The 21,373-nt window shown below is 36.9% G+C and overlaps 1 protein-coding gene across 1 annotated transcript in view; it reads right to left on the reverse strand.

Annotated features, from left to right (window-relative positions):
* Nucleotides 1–12,688: 12,688 nt before the first annotated feature.
* The window catches only part of LOC106160527 (heat shock 70 kDa protein 12A-like), a 35,702-nt gene continuing 27,017 nt past the window's right edge, over nt 12,689–21,373 (reverse strand). Inside the window, exon 5 of the mRNA XM_087011156.1 lies at nt 12,689–15,084. Coding sequence (XP_086867282.1) covers nt 14,117–15,084 — 968 coding nt within the window. The 3' untranslated portion in view covers nt 12,689–14,116. The remainder of the gene's footprint in view (nt 15,085–21,373) is intronic.

The raw sequence follows: 21,373 nt of genomic DNA on the forward strand, positions 1-21,373 counted from the left end.
GATGCCAGCATGAGAGCCATGGCCACGTTGCCACTGCTCTGTCATTTTGAATGGCTCGAGTATTGGACACCTTTATTCTACGTCTGTTGTAACGCGCAACGTTCATAGGCTCCACCCTTGGCCCTAAATTAGCGACAGCTTGCAGGTTAGGAGGAAAAGGAAACTTTTTTCAAACTACTCAAGATCTTTGTCAACGAAGGCACCCACAATTTTTTCACCTAGGTTTGGATTGTCCATGAAATCGCCGTGACAACAAAGTGAGTCTTCCCCTTTTCAAATTGAGTAAAAATTTCGTACTAAATCCAATTTTAGGGCCTTTCCCCTGCCACTCGTGAATCCATCGGCTTGCCTTGGCTTAGCAACAGTCTCCATTTACTTGGTATTCCTATCGAGAGCAAACAGCCCTGCAGTTGTGTGGTTCGTCCTTTTTGACCCATGTAATCTGGTGCAACGTAAGAAACAGATAACGAGGTTTCACCTTCACTGTCCTTGTCAGGGTCTGGGAGAAATTACAACATAACACGTCAGTAAACCAGCATGGACGGGTTCAGGATTTTGCTTCTGGGGATGCTTGAGCGGGGGATAAAAATTACCTTTCTCTGTGATTTAAATGTAAAACACTAAATGAGGACAGTAATATTATGTATGCAGAGAATTTACAAGATGATAAATGCTACTGAGAGAAGATCAAGGGAAAGTAAATCCTGCTGTTTGCAGCGGCATTGGCTGGGATCATATTGATGTCCGAGGATTGAATGCACACGGCATTTAAGTGGCAAACAACCCTGGAGTCTCCAGTAACGCGGTGGCTGACTTTGGGATAACTCTGATGTTGGCGTCTGCTGGAAGGTAAGATGGATTAAGTGTATTTGTAACTCTGTCCTATTGTGGTGAACCTCAAAGACAAACATTGGTGCTGGTGACGTAGGATGTAGGAGACAGGATCAGGGGGGAATGGCATTATCAGGAAGCTTGGTAGGGGATAAGGCTCTGTTTCTACAAGGAAAATCGGTGATCGAAGTCGCAGCAAATGATAATTTTCGTTATTCTACCCGTCAGCATTGTTTTTCTGAATGTTCACCTACCACTTCAAGTAGCTTCCTACAATGTATATGCTGGTGAAATACAAAAATAGATATAATTATAAAGATCTGATCGATATATAACATGGACAAAATTTCGTTATTATGTCTAAAGTATATAATGACTTACTTCATGTAGTAGGAAACAATCAGTGTCATTGTATGTTACAAGCGTTCATGAAAACTTTACTGAGTAATCGGGAGAATAAATGCACGACAATTTAAAATAACCGGTGCACAGTAGCCTTTCACAGATGATAAGAATGTGAACTAAAAGTTTATTCGAAAATACCTGGTTCTGATAGTAGAGGGTTGCAAATTGCGTTAGCTGTGATGTATGATTGTTATTTGTGATGTGGTGTCTGATGTGTCCGATGAAAACACAATGGACTAAGACAAATGTAGACCTGTGAAAGTTCCCTAGGTCTATAATGACTCGCTACATCTGGTAGGAAATAATCAGTGTCAGTGTATTCATGTTTTAAACGTACAAATATCTACATGCCTTTATAAATTAACTGCGGCACAGTAGCCTTTCACAGATGATGAGAATGTGAAATAAGGATTAATTCGAATAAGATTTCTGAAAATAACTGATTTTGATAATTGAGGCTTGTAAATTGTGTCAGTTGTGATGTACCTGTTTATTTTTTTTTTCGAAACAAATATGCTTTTTTTTATTTTCAAAAACAAAAATAATTATCTAACTGAACTGACTCAGAGAGGTGGAGTGGTTGTACCCTCTACTGAAGTCACAGGAAGGTTTTTTTCATTGGATATTGTATAAATCTTTCTCTGGCTATTTCTGTACGATTTTCCATGCTGTGGGATATCAGGTCAAAATGATGTTAGAGTACATTGGCTCAGTGGGATAGGCTCAACAAACGCATTAAACTATTTGAACCTTTCTTTTTTTAATAAACATGTTTCAAAATTAGACTTTAATAATGATTATTATAATGATTATTGTATCTATTAATATGTCTTTTTAAGTTAGTTTTTGTGTAATGTTAAACTTGTGCGTTAAATGTCCATCTTCTACAGGGTATATTTTGTTGTGTTCTTTCATCATCCAGTGTAAATTAACGTATGCATCTTACTTATTACTTCGATTACCCTCAGACATAAAACCATGCAATTTGAAAAAAAAAAAAAACGTAATGTGCAGAAACGAGTCAACCTTTGAAATTATCTCTAATTGATAAAAGGGAATTGTTGAAATCGGTAGAATTAAAACAAGGGAAGAAAGATAAAAAGGATAGCGTGCTCAAGTGGTAGCACTGTTAGATAGCTAAATATAAAAAGACTAAAACTTTGTCAAACTTGTGCTTATACCCTCACAAAAGGACTTAAACCGCGAATGATATACTACAGGGGTATAACAGAGGCGGATCCATAGATATTTTCTCACAGTCTTTCAATTTTTCTTTTTTGATCAATCTTTCATTTTTGACCGTCTTTCAACAGAAACTTGAACATCTGACCGTCTTCCAGAAGACCCAGAAGACAACCTCAATCCGCCCCTGTATAAGGTGCAACGGATAATAGGGGCCTACATACTCTAGTTCTCTCAGGATGTATTTTTAGCCTCGACAGTCGACAACACAGGGTGGAATGATGCCTAATTTTCGGTTCGTATCTAGCGTACTGGTACAACATGATACAAGGCTATCACTGATGATGACCCCAATTAGTGATTATAGTATTTCATGTGATGGGCGAGTCGTTAATTGATCACTCATAAAACGTGTGTCAGCACGTGCGCCGGAGTAATTGTCAAAAAATCGATGCCAGGAAAGATAACATCTAAATGCCCTAATGATAAGTCAATCAAAGGGATTATTAAGCACATTGTGTTGCTATTAAGAGGTACAGTGTATTAAGAGGGTTACCTCAAGCAGCTTATCGAAATCTACATTGCGCGCCTGGCAACGTGCAACGTGTCAGCTCTGGCATTTTCTTTTAGCCCCCCCTCCAAAAATATGTGGCATCCTTCATGAAATCCAAAAAAAAAAAAAAAAAAAAAAAAACTAGAACTGTGAAAGTTTCATCCTTCTCTAATGACTTACTACAGGTAGTAGGAAATAATCAGTGTCAGTGCACTAGCGTTTAAACACTCATGAAACTTCATGGAACAGTCGGAGAAGTAAATGCATTACATTATAAAATAATGGTACAGACGCCTTTCGATGATAAGTTGTGAAAATTCAATCAAATTGATTTGAACTGTGAAAAAAAAAAGTTATTCTGATACGTACAATTAAAATCTTGTCAGCTGGGATGCATAATTTTAAGTGATGTTATTCCAAATAACAATGTCATTACTAGCTTTAATGCTGGATTCCCATCTGTGGCTTACCCTCTACCAAAGTCAGAGGTATGATTATTTTCATTGGATATTATATAAATATTTCCTTGTGCTATTCCTCGCACTTTTCCATTATACGATAATTCAGGCAAAAATTATTTTATCTCCAAGCTCGCTTCAGGTTCTATTGAATGCAGTATTTTCAAAAAACGCATTCCCTTATTTTAAGGCACGTGTACAAATTTGAAATTATGACTATTATTTATCTATTTATACGTCTGTTTTAGCCTTTAAGGTTTTGCATAATGCTAAACTTGTGTGTGTCCAATATATATGTTTTTAGGTATTTTGTTGCTTTAGGTTTTTAGGTATTTTGTTGTTTGCTTTATCTGGTTAAAATTGACGTACATGCACTTTATTTATTACTGGGTGTCAAATATCTAGAATACTGTCACAACATGACACAAGGGTATCACTCTGGTGATGACCCCAGTAAGTGATATAACTATTTGTTATTGTGGGCGATTCGTTAATTGTTCACTCATTACACGAGTCAGCACGCACGCCTAAATAATTAAAGCAAAAGAAACGAAGAATAAAAGACGTATTTTTATAAACGATCCATTTCAACAGCAATTCGAAATCTACACTGTAGGCCTACGCCAGTTTACAAACGTGTCAACTCCGGTTTTTTCGTTTGACCCCCCCCCCCCCCCCGGATATTCCTAAATATTACATGGTTCATTTCCATAATTGTATATATAGTCCACTTTTCCGTTCTACATAATTCAGGCAAAATGATTTTATCTCCCAGCTCACCTCTGGCTTTATATTGGGTGCATAAGCTTTAACAAATATATTCTTTTAAGGCACGTTTATCAAATTAGGCTTCAACATTATTATTTCATTGTATTAATTTGTGTCTATCATTTAGTCTGTTATATTTTGCATAATGTTAAACTTGTGTGTCCAAAGTCTATTTTTTATTCTTTTGTTGTAATCTTGCCTTACCCGGTGTAAATTAATTGCCACACAGTGTATGCATATTAGTGCAGGTTAAAGTGGCCCTCAGAACAGGGTAGTATACAGAAGAACATGCAACAACCGTGGGAACAAAATTATCTCTAATAAATGATATGCAATATGTCGAAGTCGATGCAGTTAAGACAAATAAAAAATGAAGCAATATATGCCATTTACCCCGTAAGAACAAATAAAGTGGGGCTGATTTTTTGTGGAGTCACATGACCAATCGTTGTCGTGTGTTCAGAACGTGTACCGTTGGTGTTATACTGTACCATGGACTTATAAATGCACAAAAGAAAATAATTCTTTATGTCAATCGCCAATAACATATGATAAATCTGATCAATTTTTTATACTGTTTTAATGTTTAGTTAGTTGACTTATTTGCAATTACTGGACAACAGTCATCAAAATATATTTGTGTTTTATTTATTTTTTTTTTTTAGTATGAATGTACACACCATTTTACTCGTACATGTCAATGCGTTTAGACTTTCTAATTTTAGACAAAATTAACAATATTATAGCGGGCATTACAAGACGCGAGTACTTTGCTTAGAGTTTATTTTTAATTTTTTAATTTATTTTTATTTATTTATTTATTTATTTTTGTTATAGGTTTGTCTTAGTTTTTGACCTTATAGGCACCGTGATAAGGCCTCATAATACCCTTTGTAAGAAACTTCCGATGCTTTATATGTGATGTCACTAAGAAATAGTATGAGCACTGTAAGATAGCTAGAATAAAATGACTAAAATGTTGACAATCTTGTGATTATACCGACACAGAATGACTTACATCGCGAGTGCGACGGGTATCCACAGTTCTCTCAGGATGTATTTTTAGCCTCGAGAGTTGACAACACAGGTTGGAAAGATGCCTAATTTTTGGTTCCTATCTAGCATACTGGTACAGCATGATACAAGGCTATCACTGATGATGACCCCAGTAATGATAATAGTATTTGATATGATGGGCGAGCCGTTAATTGATCACTCATAACGTGTCAGCACGTACGCCGGACTAATCAAAACGTTAAAGAAACGGCGAACAAAACATCAAGCTTCACCAATGAATTATTTTTTTCAAAAAAATCGATGCCAGGAAAGATAACATCTACATGCCCTTATGATCAACCATGCATTATCAAGCACATTGTATTGTCATTGTATTTTATCTTAAAAGACGTATATTTATAGACGGATCATTTCAAACAGCAAATCGAAATTACATTGTGCGCCTGGCAACGTGTCAGCTCCGGTATTTTCGTTTGCCTCCCCCCTCCCCCCTGAAAAAAGTGGCATCCTCCGTGCCCTAAAAATACATAAAAATCATGACAATACAAGAACTGTGAAAATTTCATTGATGACCCCAGTAGGTGATAAAACTATTTGTTATTATGGGCGAGTCGTAATTGTTCACTCATTTGACACGGCACCTAGGCCAAATTAATTAAAAGACAAAAAAACAAAAATAAGACATCAATATTCATCAAAAAATGAATTTCATAAAATATCGATGTCATCAAAAATAATATCTTCCTGCACTAATGCTTGTCCATGCAAAGAGATTCTAAAGCACATTGTATGGCTATTAAGACGTATTTTTATAAACGAGCCATTTCCAACAGCAAATAGAAATCTACACTTTACTGGCAACGTGTCAGCTCGGTTTTTAAGTTTGACCCCCCCCCCACCCCCTCCCGGCATATTCCTCAATATTACATTGTGATTAAGTATTCATCCAGTTGAACCTTGCAATTTAAATTACGCCAGCTTGGATGCATGATTTTAATTGATCTTATTTCAAGCAACAATGCCATAGCGAGCTTTAATACTCGATTCCCATCTGTGGTTGTACCCTCTACCAAAGTCACAGGAAAGATTTTTTTCATTGGATATTATATAGGCACATGAAAATCCTTTTGTAAGAAAGGACCTGCATACATTGTACAAAAGAAATCGAGGACATTCTTTCCTCCCTTGCACGGAACGACAAAGGACGCTCAATTCCCTCCCAAATACTGAGAGACAAAATTATGAATTAGCAGGCAGTGATCAGAAACTATTTATTCTCCTCAACCCTCAAGATCATAATCCCTTATGGCAATATCGCAATATATTCAGTTAGCAGCACAGTGCATTAGCACCCATTGCATTAATTAACTTTTAGCTAATTATTACGCATAGAATGATCTTGCTTAATATTGTCAAGTGAGATCACAGTTACTGATGCTTTGATAGATATTTTTATCTTTTTTTAAATCGAGTTATCTACCTTTTTGATGTAAACATAATAGAGTAGGGTTGGCAGTAGCTAAGACAGCTAACAATGTTTAAATGCAACATTTTAAAAGCTGAATAAATTATTATTATTATTATTATTATTATTGTTATTATTATTATTATTATTATTATTATTATTTCCTTGGCCATCCTCGCACTTTTCCATGCTACGATAATTCAGGCAAAAATTATTTTAATTATTTTATATCTCAGCTCGCTTTAGGCTCTAATTGGTTAAAAACATATTCTTTCACTTTAGGGCACGTTTACAGATTAATACTCTGGAATATGGCCATCATCATATTTATTTACATGTATGTGTTTATTTTAGCCTGTAAGGTTTTGCATAATGTTAAACTTGTGTGTGTCCAATGTCTATGTTTTTTATATATTTTGTTGTGTTCACGCTTTATCCGGTTCAAATTGACGTATATGCATCTTATTTCTTACTGGGTGTCAAATATCTAGTATACCGTTACAACACGATACAAGGCTTTCACACTGGTAATGACTCCATTAGGTGATAAAACTATTTGTTACAGTAGGTGCGACTGAGAATACACAGTTCCATTAGGATGTATTTTTAGCCTCATTAGTCGACAACATAGGGTGGAACTTTATGGGCCTTACCTTTGATTCATATCTAGCATACTGGTAGATATGATACAAGGCTACCACACTAGTGATGTCCCCAGTAGGTGATAAAAAATATTTGTTGAGATGGGCGAGCCGTTAATTGATCACTCATTTCAGATGAGTTATACTGATGAAGATCTACTACATGTATAAAGATGTAATATCTAATCCAAGCTTTCGGCCCCTAGGCCTTCTTCAGGGATTTTGAAAAAAATGGTAAAGAAAAAAAAAACAGCAAAAAATAAACACCTAGGATATGTGACGTCGGTGATGCGGTAAAGACGCGCGGTGTCACAAAAGCGTGCAGGGTAATATGTCTTTGTTACGTAATCTTGACGACGTTTACGTTAACTGCGCTTAGAACTGTGACATTGCGTGTCTTTAACACATCACCGACGTATCCTAGGAGTTTGTGTTTTACTGTTTTTTAATATTATTTTTCAAAATCCCTGAAGAAGGCCTATAGGGACCGAAAGTTTGGATTAGATATTACATCTTTATAGTACATCTTCATAGATACATCAGTATAATAACATATTTACTTCTTTAAGATCTATACGCGGTGCTTTGATACGAATCTTCAACATGAGTCAGCACGTACACCAAAGTAATTAAAGAAAAAGAAACGGCGATTTAAATATCATGCTTACTTAATAATCGGGAGAATAAATGCACGACAATATAAAATAACCGATGCACAGTAGCCTTTCACAGATGATAAGAATGTGAAAAAAAATTATTCGAAAATAACTTGTTCTGATAGTAGAGGGTTGCCAATTGCGTTAGCTGTGCCGTATGATTGTTCTTTGTGGTGTGATGTCTGTTGTGTCCGATGAAACACAATGGACTATGACAAATGTAGACCTGTGAAAGTTCCCTCGGTCCATGATGACTTGCTACATCTGGTAGGAAATAATCAGTGTCAGTGTATTCATGTTTTAAACGTACAAGTACCTACATGCCTTTATAAATTAACTGCGGTACAGTAGCCTTTCAAAGATGATGAGAATGTGAAATAAGAATCAATTCGAATAAGATTTCTGAAAATAACTGATTTTAATAATTGAGGCTTGTAAATTGTGTCACCTGTTTATTAATTTTTTTTTCGAAACAAATATGCCTTTTTTATTTTCAAAAACAAAAATACCACTGCAGGCTTTGCAACTTTATTACATTATCTAACTGAAGTGACTCAGAGAGGTGGAGATGTTGCACCCTCTACTGAAGTCACAGGAAGGTTTTTTCATTGGATATTGTATAAATCTTTCTCTGGCTATTTCTCTACTATTTTCCATGCTGTGGGATATCAGGTCAAAATGATGTTAGAGTACATAAGCTCAATGCGATAGGCTCAACAAACACATTAAACTATTTGAACCTTTCTTTTTTTTTAATAAGCATATTTCAAAATTAGACTTATAATTATTATTATATCTATTAATATGTCTTTTTAAAGTTAGTTTTTGTTTAATGTTAAACTTGTGCGTTAAATGTCTATCTTCTTGTACATTTTGCTGTGTTCTTTCATCATCCAGTGTAAATTAACGTATGCATCTTACTTATTACTTCGATTACCCTCAGACATAAAACCATGCAATTTGAAAAAAAAAAAACGTAATGTGCAGAAACGAGTCAACCTTTGAAATTATCTCCAATTGATAAAAGGGAATTGTTGAAATCGGTAGAATTAAAACGAGGGAAGAGAGATAAGAAGGATAGCGTGCTCAAGTGGTAGCACTGTTAGATAGCTAAATATCAAAAGACTAAAACTGTCAAACTTGTGCTTATACCCTCACAAAAGGACTTAAATCGCGAAGATATACTACAGGGGTATAACAGAGGCGGATCCAGAGCTATTTTCTCACAGTCTTCTAAATTATCTTTTTTGATCAATCCTTTATGTGTGACTGTCTTTCAACAGAAAAATTAGATACCCGTCAATGTAAACTTGAACGTCTGACCGTCTTCCAGAAGACTCAGAAGACGACCTCAATCCGCCCCTGTATAAGGTGCAACGGAGAATACGTACTCTAGTTCTCTCATGATATATTTTTAGCCTCGACAGTCGACAACATAGGGTGGAATGATGCCTAATTTTTTGTTCGTATCTAACGTACTGGTACAACATGATACAAGGCTATCGCTGGTGATGACCCCAGTTAGTGATTATAGTATTTCATATGAGGGGCGAGCCGTTAATGGATCACTCAAAACACGTGTGTCAGCACGTACGCCGAACTAATCAAAAAGTTAAAGAAACGGCGAACAAAACATCAAGCTTTACCAATGAATCGTTTTTTTTTTCAAAAAATCCATGCCAGGAAAGATCTACATGTCCCAATGATCAACCATGCATTATTAAGCACACTGTATTGTTATTGTATTTTACATGTATCTTAAAAGACGTATATTTATAGAAGGGTCATTTCAAACAGCAAATCGAAATTACATTGTGCGCCTGGCAAGTACGTGTCAGCTCCGGTATTTCCGATAAAAAGTGGCATCCTTCGTGCCCTACAAATACAAAGAAAATGACAAAACAAGAACTGAGTAAATTTCATTGGACTGCAATGACTTACGATATGTACTAGGAAATAATCAGTGTCAGTGCATTCGTGTTTTAAACGCTCATGAAACTTTATGGAAATGCATGACGTTATAAAATAACCGGGGAACAGACGCCTTTCAACGGTGATAAGATTGTGAAAATTCAATCACATTCTGTTACTTTCAATTTGTTTCACTTTGTTTTGTGATGAAAAAGCAACTATTGAGGCTTGTGTGAATGAACTTAGATCTTGGCTCAAGTCCAACTACTTAGTTTTTAATGATGAAAAAACTGAATTAGTCCATTTCAACTCTAAGTTTTCCAAAGACAATACTGCACTTGATAGTATTAGAGTTGGGGATTCTTTTATAAAACCAACAACAGAAGTAAGGAACTTGGGTGTTATTTTTAATAACAAATGTGAAATGACATCACACATTAACAAAGTATGTAAAACATCATATTTTAGTCTCCAACGGATATCCAAGATCTTTCACCTTATTTACACCAAGCAAACTGAATTACTCATCCATGCATTTGTAACCTCTAGACTGGATTATTGCAATAGCCTATTGTTTGGAATACCTAACTATCAAATGGAAAAGCTACAATCAATTCAGAACTCTGCTGCTCGTCTCCTCTGTAAAGCTCAGAAGTCCGACCACATCACACCAATTCTGCGAAACTTCCACTGGCTACCCGTGTCTCAACGAATGGTTTTTAAAATGTTACTTTTGACTTTTAAGATTTTAAAGGGCGACTGTCCATTTTACTTAAACTCTACCATAGAACTTTTAACTCCTATCAGATCACTTCGATCTAGTGGACAACTTCAACTTAAGCGAAAAGACACTAAAATGACTCTTAAGACATATGGACACAGAAGTTTCGAGATTTGTGCACCGATTTTATGGTCTAATTTTATCACAAGATCTAATGTGTCTCTGGATGACTCATATTACTGTTTTAAGAAGAATTAAAAAACTTTTTTATTTAAAGAGTACTTTAATTTAGAGCATCTTTTTAGTTTTTAAAATTTTTAAGTATTCTGTTTTTAGTCTATGCTGGCTTTTATTTATCTGTGGAGTTATATTTTTTATGTAAACAGCGCTGAGACGCATGTGTAGCGCGGTTTTAAAGAATTCCCGCACGAAAATGCAGTAGTATCGAAGTAGCAAAGAAGCATTAAAGCAGTAGTGGTGGGGAGCATATTTGCAGTATAAATGCAGTATACCCTACTGTAATTCTACTTCAAAAATTACATAGGGTTGTACAGAGGAGGAGCATTAATGCAGTAGATTAGCAGCATGATAGAAGCATGTTTCAAATATGCTAATTAGCTCCCAATGCGAAGCAGATTTGAGGCATATTTGCAGTATGATTGCAGTAGTCTACTGCACTACCAAAATCACAGGAAGGATTTTTTCATTGGCTATTCCTCGCACTTGCTGAGCAAAACAACAAGGCTATTGCGAGCTTTAATACTGTCGCTGTACCCTTTACCAAATGCATAGGGAGGATTTTTTCATTGGATATTATTATTTCCCTGGCTATTCCTGGCACTTTTCCATTCTACGATATTTCAGGCAAAAATGATTTTATCTCCCAGCTCACTACAAACTCTATTGACTGCAATAGGTTCGACAAAAACCTATTTTATTTTTAAGTACATTTGCAAACCTAGACTTTAAAATTGTAACTATTATTGTATTTATTTATATGTCTATTTTAGCCTGTAAGGTTTTGCATAATGTTAAACTTGTGTGTGTCCAATGTCTATGTTTTTATATATTTTGTTGTGTTCATGCTTTATCCAGTTCAAATTGACGTATATGCATCTTATTTATTACTGGGTGTCAAATATCTAGTATACCGTTACAACACGATACAAGGCTTTCACACTGGTAATGACCCCATTAGGTGATAAAACTATTTGTTACAGTACGCGAGTGTATCTTCTAATCAGTTACTACAAGGTGCGACTGAGATCACACAGTTCCATCAGGATGTATTTTTAGCCTCATTAGTCGACAACATAGGGTGGAACTTTATGGGCCTTACCTTTGATTCATATCTAGCATACTGGTAGATATGATACAAGGCTACCACACTAGTGTTCTTTAAGATCTATACGGTGCTTTGATATGAATCTTCAACATGAGTCAGCACGTACACCAAAGTAATTAAAGAAAAAGAAACGGCGATTAAAATATCATGCTGCATCAGTAAATGAATTTTATTACAAATCGATGACAGGAATGATATTATCTACTTGTACTATTGCTTGATCTTGTACAGTGGTGGATTTAGGGGGAGGGGTCCTGACCCCCTTTCCATTTCTGAAAAACAAAATCACACTAATACTCTCCTTTTGAAATTAGAATTTTGTCTAGCTGCAACATAGTTCTAAACCCTACAAATGGCACCGTTCGCCCTCTAAATACCAACATTTTCGGGGCCCATTAGCGAGCCCCGAGCCCCATTAGCAAGCCCCGAGCCCCATGCGAAGCATCCGCGGATCCCCCCCCCCCCTCCTTCAAAGAATCCTGGATCAGCCCCGCTTGCTAGGGGTTTGTAAAACGTTCTGTTAAAACGTATCTTTATAAACCGATCATATCCAACAGCAAATCATAATCAAAATTGTATGACTGACAACGTGTCAGCCCCGACATTTTAGTTTTAACGCCCCTCCCCACTATCTTTCCCCCTACTACTCAGCTCCAGACCCCTAAATGTCGAGATCATAGTCAACCAAAGAAAAGATTCAAATGATTAAAATAAATTTATTTTTCATGAGTGCAAACAAAATTACAATCAAGTTTGAATATTTAGAATGTACATTACAGTGAAAATGCAATGGAGCACATATGTATTTTTTGTAAGGAAGTTTGAAGTAATAACATTATCTGGGTAGGTATTCACTGACAAAAGACTAAATATACAGTAATCTTATAATAAAATATCACCATCTATCTAAACATAATAGTAAAAATTAAATTTATTTAATTGATGGTAAATAGTTGGCATATACATGTATACTTTATAGCTATATTATATAACCTGACACTTGGATTAAATGGTCCGAACAAGCATGATCTTGTATATATTGCACAAACTGCAATTGCAGTTTAAAAAAAAACCTTCCTATTTTAGCAAATGTTTTATTACGACACTACTCATATGATAAAAATGATACGCAAGTTATGCTCTCTAATTAAAAGTATACCAGTTCATAGGCTATATATTACTAATCCAAAATAGCCATTTATATATTCAAGAAGTAAATAATTTTGTACATGCATGCTAACCTACACGTGAATACACAGACAACCTCAAATATAACAGACCACAACAACAAACATCAGCTCATGAACATCGGTTTATTTTTTTCAAAAACAAACTAATTTTAAGAATCAACACCGTTACAACTGTAAAAAATTAACTATATTATACAGGGATTATAACTATTATTATACTGTAACTATAACTCTATTATAGTGTATGATGAACATGTAAAACAGTCCTCGCCATATACAATGTACATGAAGAGCCAGTATAGCGAGTTGACGTCCACTTACGTTTTTGCCATTTATATCGAAGGAGACGTCCGTTCCCTAAAAGGTGGGCTGATTCAGCCTTACCAAATAATTCTTCAAAGAAATATTTACGTCATATGCCACGATTAGACGAGCAATACTACAGTATTTGCAGCTAAACTAGCCATAGAACATACCAAACACACATACCATGATCACAAATTCAGCAAATTATATGGGCTCAGGGTGCCTAACACGAATTTTCACAATATGATTGCAGTTTAGTTAAGTTTGTCATGGTATGCGATGGACTGGATCCGTTTAATTGTACATGACAATGATAGTGCAAGTCCGTCAACAACGGTATAGAAACGAGGCAATGTGGACTCAAACTCCAATGAATCTGATGATCAGCTTTGATTAGGTTACCTAAATATTTCGGCCTTAGTGCACTGTTTGTTCTTAAATTGAGCACTCATAATAATGAATACGTAGTGTTTAGTATGCTCAGTATGTTTATTCCATTATCAGAGTTTTTGTTTGCATTTCAGGCATCAATTTTTAAATCAAGGCATTGAACTTAACTTTTGCTTTCGGTTCAGATATGTTAATGTGGTCACCGCCTTTAGTCACGTGACAGAAAGTTAAATTGAGCTTGGACGCTCTTACCATGCTCTCGGTCTTTGGCAACCACTTACAGATGAGTACCACCTACTATGAAGGTTACGTCAATCGGCCGGTCTCTACCTGATTTTGTGTCAGGCATGTCAAGACGTAAAGAACCTCTCTCTGTACAATCGGGATCATTAATGTACTTGACATCTACATGTGGTGAAATATACACGTTAAATTCAACGACCGTTTGATCACTTCTGAGCGGATAGAAGACTTTGTGGATTTCTTGTCCACATTCGTATGTGTGATCACTTTTCAGGAAGGTTGAAAAATTATCTTTGCAGTATTCCACACCTTCAACTAACTGCTTTTTGCTAAGAGGGTGGATTTGGGGGTTGAAGTGTTCGTATGTTTCAATGCCGTATGATTGCCTACTGATGCGCTTGCACAACATGGACGGTTCGTGGCCGTAAAGCACTGCCCCCTGCATCACTGCTAACCCTGCACTTCTAGGTACACGTATTGCCTGAACTCGGTGCTGAAACTCGCGCTTTATTCTATCCTGAAGAATTCGACATTCTGAGTAACCACCTACCAAAAACATTATGCTCAAGTTTTCAAGGGCTGGGTTTTTGAACAGATCGTGCAAGTGGTTTATGATACTTTGAATTGAACTCCCAAACAGCCCTTCAAATATACCCTTTTCAAGCCTAATCTTATCATTTACCAGTTTATATTCTGAATTCTCACTATTTGGACGCCATTTGTCTCTTAGCTCGTAGGGGATGTACATAGAAATCCATTTACTTCCCGAAGCCCTTGATGCATTTCTTTTGGCTAATTCAAAACTACGCTTCAATTCTAAAAATTCTGCAGGATGTTTTCTGGCAAACTCTTCGTATGTTCCCTGTCCACAGTATTGATGCAACTTCTTGATAAAATTTTCATCTACCTTTGTTCCACCCCAAGCACCGCCCGATGCCTTGTGTATTTCCTTGAGACGCCCATCACTCTCTATCTGGTGGACTGTCACGTCAACAGTGCCTCCTATGTAAGAAATATAATACTCTTTGTCTGACAAAATGACTAAAACCTGGAAGTAAGGCACCGTTCACATGAAAAATTCAAATTCCAAAAATCAAAAAATCCATTGGCGGTATCTAGTGATCACGGTCTGTGCCCTGAGTACCCCGCGACATGATTAACTAGCAAAGCTGTAATTTATTCTCGGCTGCGCTCGGAGGAGATTCTGACGCCTGGAGGCATGCGCAGAAGTATCTCTAAACTGTGGATTTCATCAGTTTGCACTCATATCTGTCGTGTGTATATGGACCTCATCTTCTTCGTCTTGTTGTTGCAAAAAATCGACAAACATTTTCAAAGCAACCGCGACCGTCATTTTCTTTCTCTCTAACTTATTACTGCGCATACGTCCAGGTGTTGAATCTCCTCCGAGCGCACCGACATTTAATTACAGCTTTGGAAGCAACTCGCTCGCTCTGCTAGTTAATTATGTCGCAGGGTATTCAGGGCACAGACCGTGATCACTAGATACCGCCAATGGATTTTTTGGATTTTTGGAATTTAGATTTTTCATGTGAACGGTGCCTAAATTAATGGTTTCATTTGTCAATAGCTGAATAATAATAAACTGAGATTTACCAGTTACCATCACGACTGACATAAAAAGGAAGCGTAGACACAGATCACCCAATCATAAAGGAGCAAGACAAGATCAAAACTGAAAAAGAAAAGGTCAATGCTACATAAGGATAAGGCAACGTAGTAGGCGATAAAAGAAAGGAAAGGGTAAGGCAAAGCTTAACCAGGGCGATGTACTAGGAAAGATAAAGAAAAACCGAAAGGGTTACTTGTTACGGCTTTTCTCTGGTCCTTTGTTCAAAACTGTTCCCTTGGCTCATAATTGTTTCCGAAACGCTATGTAGTGGTCCTTCACCTGTGAATGTCCAGCGTGGCGAGATCAAACTTTTTTCTCAAATGTGCTCGTGCTTGGCTCTCTTATTGGCCCCAATATTACAAGCTTAAAACATTTTGAAACTACCAAAAACATATGTACAGTACACTAATTGTTTTAAATATATTTTTATTCATTAAAATTTGCCTAATATTTGCCACATTTTTAGTTTTACTTTAAGTGTCGATAATGGACCATAGAGCCATTATTCGTGTTATAGTCTAGTGAGATTTTTGAAAAAAGGCTCTGCATAAGAAGCTAGGGGCATTTTGGGGTAAAAGGCTTATTATCATATTTTTGGGATGCTGAATCTGATTAACCCGGTTCCCAAGCGAATTTTTGTGTTTTAAACGGTCTTATTTGCAAAAAAACAAAATGGCCGCCAGATTTCCAATTTTCTGCAATATCTCTGGAACTAGACAGGCGAATATGACAAATGAAGTGTCTTTACCTATATTGTCAGGGTCGAGGAACATTATTAAGATGTTTCTGTAAGAATTCGATTTACACAATTTTCCTAAATATGCAAATTAGGATCACCATTACTGAAAAACCGGTTTACTTCTGTATCTCTGAAACTAGGCAAGCAAACATGACAAATGAAGTGTCTACACCTATGTTCTCAGGGTCAGGAAATATGATATAAAAGAGATGTCTTGTCTGATGGGTAGCACTGACTTTGTGAATCGTGTCCGAGTAGCACCTTTTATTATTTCTTTCCTGTACCTGTCAAGCACAAGTCAATCAGCTGATAGTTAGAATCTGCTTTCAGAACTGCTCTTAAGTTAATTAGTCAAGCAAACATGACACATGAAGTGCCCACACCCATGTTTTCAGTGTTAGAGAAAGTGGTTAAGACATTTTCACCATAGCTAAATCAGCAATAAGTGCTACACTGTCACACTGTAGCAATTATTCGAATCTGAATTGAATTTTGCAATTACATACTGCGCAAGCCATTGGGATGTAAACATATTGGATCACACAACTGCCCCTTTTACCTAGATTTAAAAATCGATTACCTTATTAATGAAATGGACGAATTTGCTGAATCAAGTAATTCATGTGATGCAATGTACAGACTTGATATTTAAAATGGATTTTTTCAAACATATTTTCTTTGATTTTTTCCCATATATTAGTAATGGATGAAATAAAAAACTTGTTATAATGTTTGATATGGCTTTAATAAATCAACCCGTGTGAAAACATCATCAAAAATTTAATTTAAATAGTATTCAAATCAGCGTTATAAACAGCGCATGGATAATTTTATAGCTGATAACAACGAGGTATCAAAATCTTATGAACTCGATATTATCAAGAATATCAGTTGGTAAGGATTTTCTGTTACACAAAAGAATCATCAAGACTAGTGTGAACAACGGAAACTGATAACAACGCCTGCAGCCTCTTCTAGCTGCAACCAGAGACCTCACTCTGCAAGGGATCCATGCAGGGAGGTTTCTGAGAGTTTGATCCAGCATTGTGTTACACGCATTAGTCAGAGCTTGCCTAATCTTGTGCCGATTTGTAGGCTGGACGGGTAAGTTCTTGATTCTGCTAGCGATTTATGCCCACAGGTTTTCTATAGAATCCATGTCAGAGGAATTTCGTCAGCCAAGGCAACTGGTTTACCTCTTGGTTTTACAGAAAAGTAGTTATTGCATGGGCACGGTGAGGTCGGGCATTGTCATCTTGCAGGATGAAGTTGTCCTGGAAGTACCTATTTGCAAATTGCAAGCAAGTATTCTCTAAAATGTCCCTGTATTAATATCTGGTTGAGGTTTCCATAAGTTGCCACCAATAGTGTTTTGGCTCCAGCGTGGAAACCGGCCCATACACAGATACTGCCCTGGCCACAAGTCACTGTAGGGTGACACAATCCTCGTGCAGTAACTCGTCTGGAAGCCTACTGACTCTGATTCAGCCATCGCGGTGGTGGAACTCAAACCCTGCCTCATCTGTAAAAATCTACATGAACCCAGTGCTGTGGCTGGAACCGCAAATGGCGTCTAGCCCACCATGGTGCTCTGTTCATAGAGGTAACCAGCTAAAAGTAGCCTTGCATTCACTAGAGTTCTAGAAACATGTTTTTAAATGGTAATATGCCACTCATTTTGTAGAGCAAGAGTTGTCTTTGTCCGGTAGTTGCGACATAACCGCAGAAGCAAACGGTCTTCCCTTCTAGTGGTGACTTTAGGACGTCCTGGCCGTGGTCTCTGTGTTTATGTACCCGTCTGGGCGTGTTTCTGTAAGACGTTAGAAACTGCTCCCTGGGGCACATTCAGCTGTCTGGCAATAGCAGTTTGCTTCTGTCCATTCTGGCATAATCCAACAATAGTGTGGCAAGTAGCTGCCGTTAGTTCACATACCATAAGGTCAGCTAAGAGTCTGCAAAATATCTCTTCTGACTGGACGTTGCCGAAATATGGCGACTTATTCTGCAGAACTGCTGCCCTTTTATACGCATTCTGTAACCAGCCAAAGAGGACTGCTCAGAGAAACTGCCTCATATTACGTATTATAACCGCGCTTCAGAGAAAGCAGCATAATGAACAATAACCAACACAGCACAAAAACAAATCTTTCCGATTTTTCAGCCTCCGCGGAATGACGTCGGAACAGTGCAAGCTGGCCTTTACAACGCGCGACTGAATGACGTTTTTCCGCGCAGGAGTACCCCTTTCTCTTTTACACGGCCTTTCAACAGGCGTAATCTTGTTCGTCTTTCTTCGCGACTGAACAACGTTTTTCCGCAGGGGTCCTGCCTTGGTATTATGTGACGGTCGTTATTAGATTGTGACTGACATTTAAGAACATGAGATTTCAATGGAACTGAAAGATTTATATTGTTAATTCCTTTCAAAATTTCATTTTATTATCTTAGGTGCGCTACATGTATATATTGTCGAAAGGCGTGATCATCCCGATCATAAGAACATTTCTCCTGAGGAAGCTTCCCCCCGAGGGCTTATCATATTTTGTTATTCATCATTTCATTTCTCTTTGCTGATTTATCCCCAAAAGTTGTATTTGATCTATCAAATCCAGTCCAATTCACAGTCGTCTCAAAAACCATTTTAAATTAATATAGATTGCTTGGAAGCGATATCAAAGTCTATTTAAAGCATGATTATTATTTCCATAAAATTGCAATGAATTATAATGAATAAGACTTGGTCAAAGGCCATGCTGTTTGATTATTAAAAGTTTGGCCGCGGCCTTGAATAATGCAACTCTGGTTGCAGCAACATAACTGACTAGCATTTAACTTGTCGCTTGTACTATAGAAATTGTTAATCACACTTGCGCTTACAATCTGGATTTTATAGGATACGTTTTAAGGTGTCTCCGGAGTAAAAATCATTTCACTGAAATCATGATACACAGTCAGTGTATTTTTAATTTTTTATTTTTTTCCATTAATAAGGTGTATTAATAAAGATTCCTTAGACGATCTCGATTTAGACTGCGGCAGTGTAAATAGATCTTAAGTTTATTACACTGATGGACGTAGTGCTTATGCATTGAATCAGCGTTAGCAGTGGTGGAACCAATCTTTAATTAATAAGGGAGTGGGAAGAACCAGCGGGTGACCGTTAAACGTTCTAATACTTAATCAACACTGAGCGGAGAACAAACAAAAAAGGATAAAGATGTGTCACTCTATGCGCTGGTGGCCGGGGAAATTTCAACAAAGCCCGACTAACAACAATGTACGTCACGGCCACCTTCAATATTTCATCTAGCTAAAAGACGAAAACAAAAATACTTTAATACCAATGTTGACTGGAGATGCATTAGAAAATTTTTTTTATTTGATGAATAGGTATTGCCCCACAACTGATCGTAGTACATCCCACGATAAGATTTCGCTCGATAGACCATGTCTAGAACCATTAGTAAACCATAAGTTCTAAACTAGCTGTCATAAAAATTCTTGCTTGAAAAGCTGAATAACTAAGACCATTGTTATTTTGCAAGGTTAAGCAGTGATAAATATGTTGATATATAGCAAACATTATCAGTATGATGTGCCGTAATACGTATATAACAGGAGTACTTTGCTATTGATGATGAGATATCTTGCTCATAGTGGGTGACGAAGAGAAGGGGGTGGTTAAACCACGTAAGTGAAGAATCACTGCACATTAAACGTGCATCGTGTGTCACTTTTACACGGTTTCTGCTAATGAAAATGTATCATATCGCAATATACTGATTTCTTCATAGAAATTCATTTTTCACATGAAAATAAGTAAACCGCCGCAAGTCAAAAACGGCTATTTTGTTTATAAGTTCTGGGCTTTGACAGAGAAGGACAGGCCTGCTTTAGATGACAGCCGGATTCGGCTGCATTTGTATGGGGATTGCTACCAGTTATTAACACAGTTTTCACATGAAGTGCCATTGAAACACGATGGTCGAGAGATGACTCATGAGCTGAGGTCAGTATAACAAGCAGCATGATGGCCAATAAGCTATTTAACCTTTTATGTAACCTCTCTCCAACCGCGGTGATGAAGGCTTAAACCAAGTGTTTTGGTTTCTCACTTCTTTGTTTAAGCACAGTCCCCCCTCTTTTTTTTCAGGACTCTGCAGCTGATGAAGGTCACTTGTTGACCGAAAAGCGCTCTCTGCAACCAGTCCAACCTCCCTTTTTTTTCGTTTCCCCAGCCGCACTGTGTGTATCTCGTACAGTCGGCCCTTCAGGTCAAACACATACAGAGGCGAGACACCTCTCTCACATTATACTGAAGTGAAACAACAGCCGATAATATTGAATACGGCAATAAATAGTTATCTAACATAATTCGAATCAGAATTATAAGACGGACACGTTCTATCACCGATGTCTCTTCACAAACACGTGATAACGCATCTAAGGACCTTTATACTTCAATCTTAACTCTAACGTCCCAAAAGCAATCTCAAATAATAATAATAATAATAATTTATTCAGCTTTGAATGTTACAATTTAACATTGTTTGCTGTCTAGTCTACTACAGAATCTAACATATTGTACTTATATAAAAAGAGAGAAAGTGATATTTCATCGTGTTGCTAACTGTATATACTGTGATAATGCTTTTAGTGATTTCTGATCTTGAGGGTTGAGGAGGATGAATAGTTTCTGATCACTGCCTGCTAATTCATAATTTTGTCTCACAGTGTTTGGGAGGGAACTGAGCATATTTTGTCGCTCTATTTGGTATTTACTACATGTGAGGAAGAAATGTTTCTCATCCTCTATTTCCGTTTTACAGCTTGTGCAGGTTCTTTGTTCCAGGGTGATTTTCATGTGCCTGCCTTTCTCTATCGCTAGCTCGTGGTCACTAATTCTCATTTTGGCTAAG

The sequence above is a fragment of the Lingula anatina genome, chromosome 4, assembly GCF_051362555.1.
Source record: "Lingula anatina isolate TDL-2025a chromosome 4, LinAna3.0, whole genome shotgun sequence".
In the NCBI taxonomy this organism is placed as follows: domain Eukaryota; kingdom Metazoa; phylum Brachiopoda; class Lingulata; order Lingulida; family Lingulidae; genus Lingula; species Lingula anatina.